Source organism: Vicugna pacos, chromosome 1, assembly GCF_048564905.1.
Source record: "Vicugna pacos chromosome 1, VicPac4, whole genome shotgun sequence".
Lineage (NCBI taxonomy): Eukaryota > Metazoa > Chordata > Mammalia > Artiodactyla > Camelidae > Vicugna > Vicugna pacos.
Genome location: NC_132987.1, coordinates 111,986,869 through 111,988,640, shown reverse-complemented (window position 1 = coordinate 111,988,640; position 1,772 = coordinate 111,986,869). Strand labels below are relative to the sequence as shown.

Sequence of the window (1,772 nt, the reverse complement as noted above, 5' to 3'; positions counted from 1 at the left end):
AATAGAATGGAAAGGGACAAAAACTGCAACAATAATAGTTGAAGATTTCAATATCCCACTAGAATAATGGATAGAACAACTATGCAGATGATTATAATATAAATAGTTGAAGAACACTATAAACCAACTAGACCTAACAGACGTCTAGTAAATACCCAATTACAGGAGACCACAAATTTCTCTCAAGTACACATGTGGAATGTTCTCCAAGATAGACCATATGCTAGGTCAAAAAGAATGAATTAATTAACACATTTGGGGCAAGCTGAGATCTTGGTCAATCTCACAATTTGATCTGTATTCAGAAAGTCATTGTGTATGAACTCAGTTTCAGTCTTGGCATCCACAAACTCTAGCATTAGTTACTAAAAAATTAATAGATATTGTTGATTTATATCTCATCATTGTTCAAATTATTACTAATGCTTAATAATAATAAATTGAGTGAATTAGGTAAAGTTACTATAAACAACTTTACTGAACATTACCCAGACTACTAGGATTGGGGATACACTTTACAGACTCTCTTCTGGATCAGACTTGCATTTGCATTATTTCAGTCTACCCAAGCCACTGCCTTGTTATGAAACATAACAGATTGCTTTCCAAAAAGAAAGCAGATTGACCCATTGAAAATTTCACTGAAAAACACCTCAAATTCTATCTTCCTGACAGAAAGCCCCTTTTGCAGCTACAACGCATAAGATGAGTTCAAGTACATACTGTCAGTGAGGAAAGGAATCAGCAGTAATATAAAATTTAGAAGAAAAAAATTACATCTTCCCAAAGGCATATTCAAATACCAAGTATAGAGAAAGAATGAGATGCTAAAGAGACAGCATGAAGTAGTGAGCAGGGAGGTACCACTTTGCCAATATCAAAGTTTGAATGTTCCAAAGATAAGGCTTTGATGAGATCAAGGTAGATAATAGTAGCCTCTGGATATACTTACAAAAAACACATAGTAGAAAAGCAGTGGTTGAATATGACTTTTCAACCACACATATAAATTGTCAATAAAGAGAGTGTATATAGAGGCCAACAACTTCTAGACAAACACACACACACAGTCGGAATAAATCCACATAAATGATATACACGAAAACGTTGTATGTGTGAAAAACAGAGTAACTTTAATGAAAATTTAGACATTTTCCCAAATGGAAATGGTTAAGATTGTATTCAATTATAATAGTAACATAGATCAAATGAATATTTTTCTAAATGGTTTGACACTCAGGCAATTCTATTAAAAAAGGTCTGCTGTTGCATGGTAGTCTAAGATTCAGTAGTCATTACTGAGCAGACAAGGACATTCTTATTACGGATTAATGCAGGAGGTACACGTGGTGCCTCATCAGAGAACATCGTGAACAGATGAGCATCTAGAACTTCTCAGTAGAAGCCAGAAGACCAGTATCTTCCATAGCAGCATGGGCGGTAGCAGGCATAGCCATAGCCACCGTAGCCACATCCATAGCCACATCCCAGCCCACCATAGCCATAGCCCAGGCCACCACAGTAGTTGTTGTAGAAGCTCATGATGTGAGATGGCTCAGTCGAAGGGCAGAGTCAGTTTCTCGGGTTTTATGTTTATAATCTGCCCAGGGCCTTATATACCAATGGAGTAGTATATGGGGCAAACCACAGGCTCTCTTGTATTCATGTTTCAAACTAGTTGTTGTTAAAACTATCTCAAGTATTCCTCCTAACCAGTATATCCAAGCCAAAACAACTCTGTTGTGTGTCACGATGCTTATCATGAAATCATA

The 1,772-nt window shown here is 36.5% G+C and overlaps 1 protein-coding gene across 1 annotated transcript; it reads right to left on the bottom strand.

Annotated features, from left to right (window-relative positions):
• Nucleotides 1-1,232: 1,232 nt before the first annotated feature.
• LOC140700576 (keratin-associated protein 22-1-like) lies at nt 1,233-1,542 on the bottom strand. Its single transcript, XM_072974090.1, has one exon. It carries the CDS (start codon nt 1,540-1,542, stop codon nt 1,396-1,398), a length of 147 nt encoding a protein of 48 aa, XP_072830191.1. The 3' UTR covers nt 1,233-1,395.
• Nucleotides 1,543-1,772: the final 230 nt, after the last annotated feature.

What these genes read in the sequence shown, in the direction of transcription:
- LOC140700576 (XM_072974090.1), bottom strand. Translation starts at nt 1,542, where the DNA reads ATGAGCTTCTACAACAACTACTGTGGTGGCCTGGGCTATGGCTATGGT.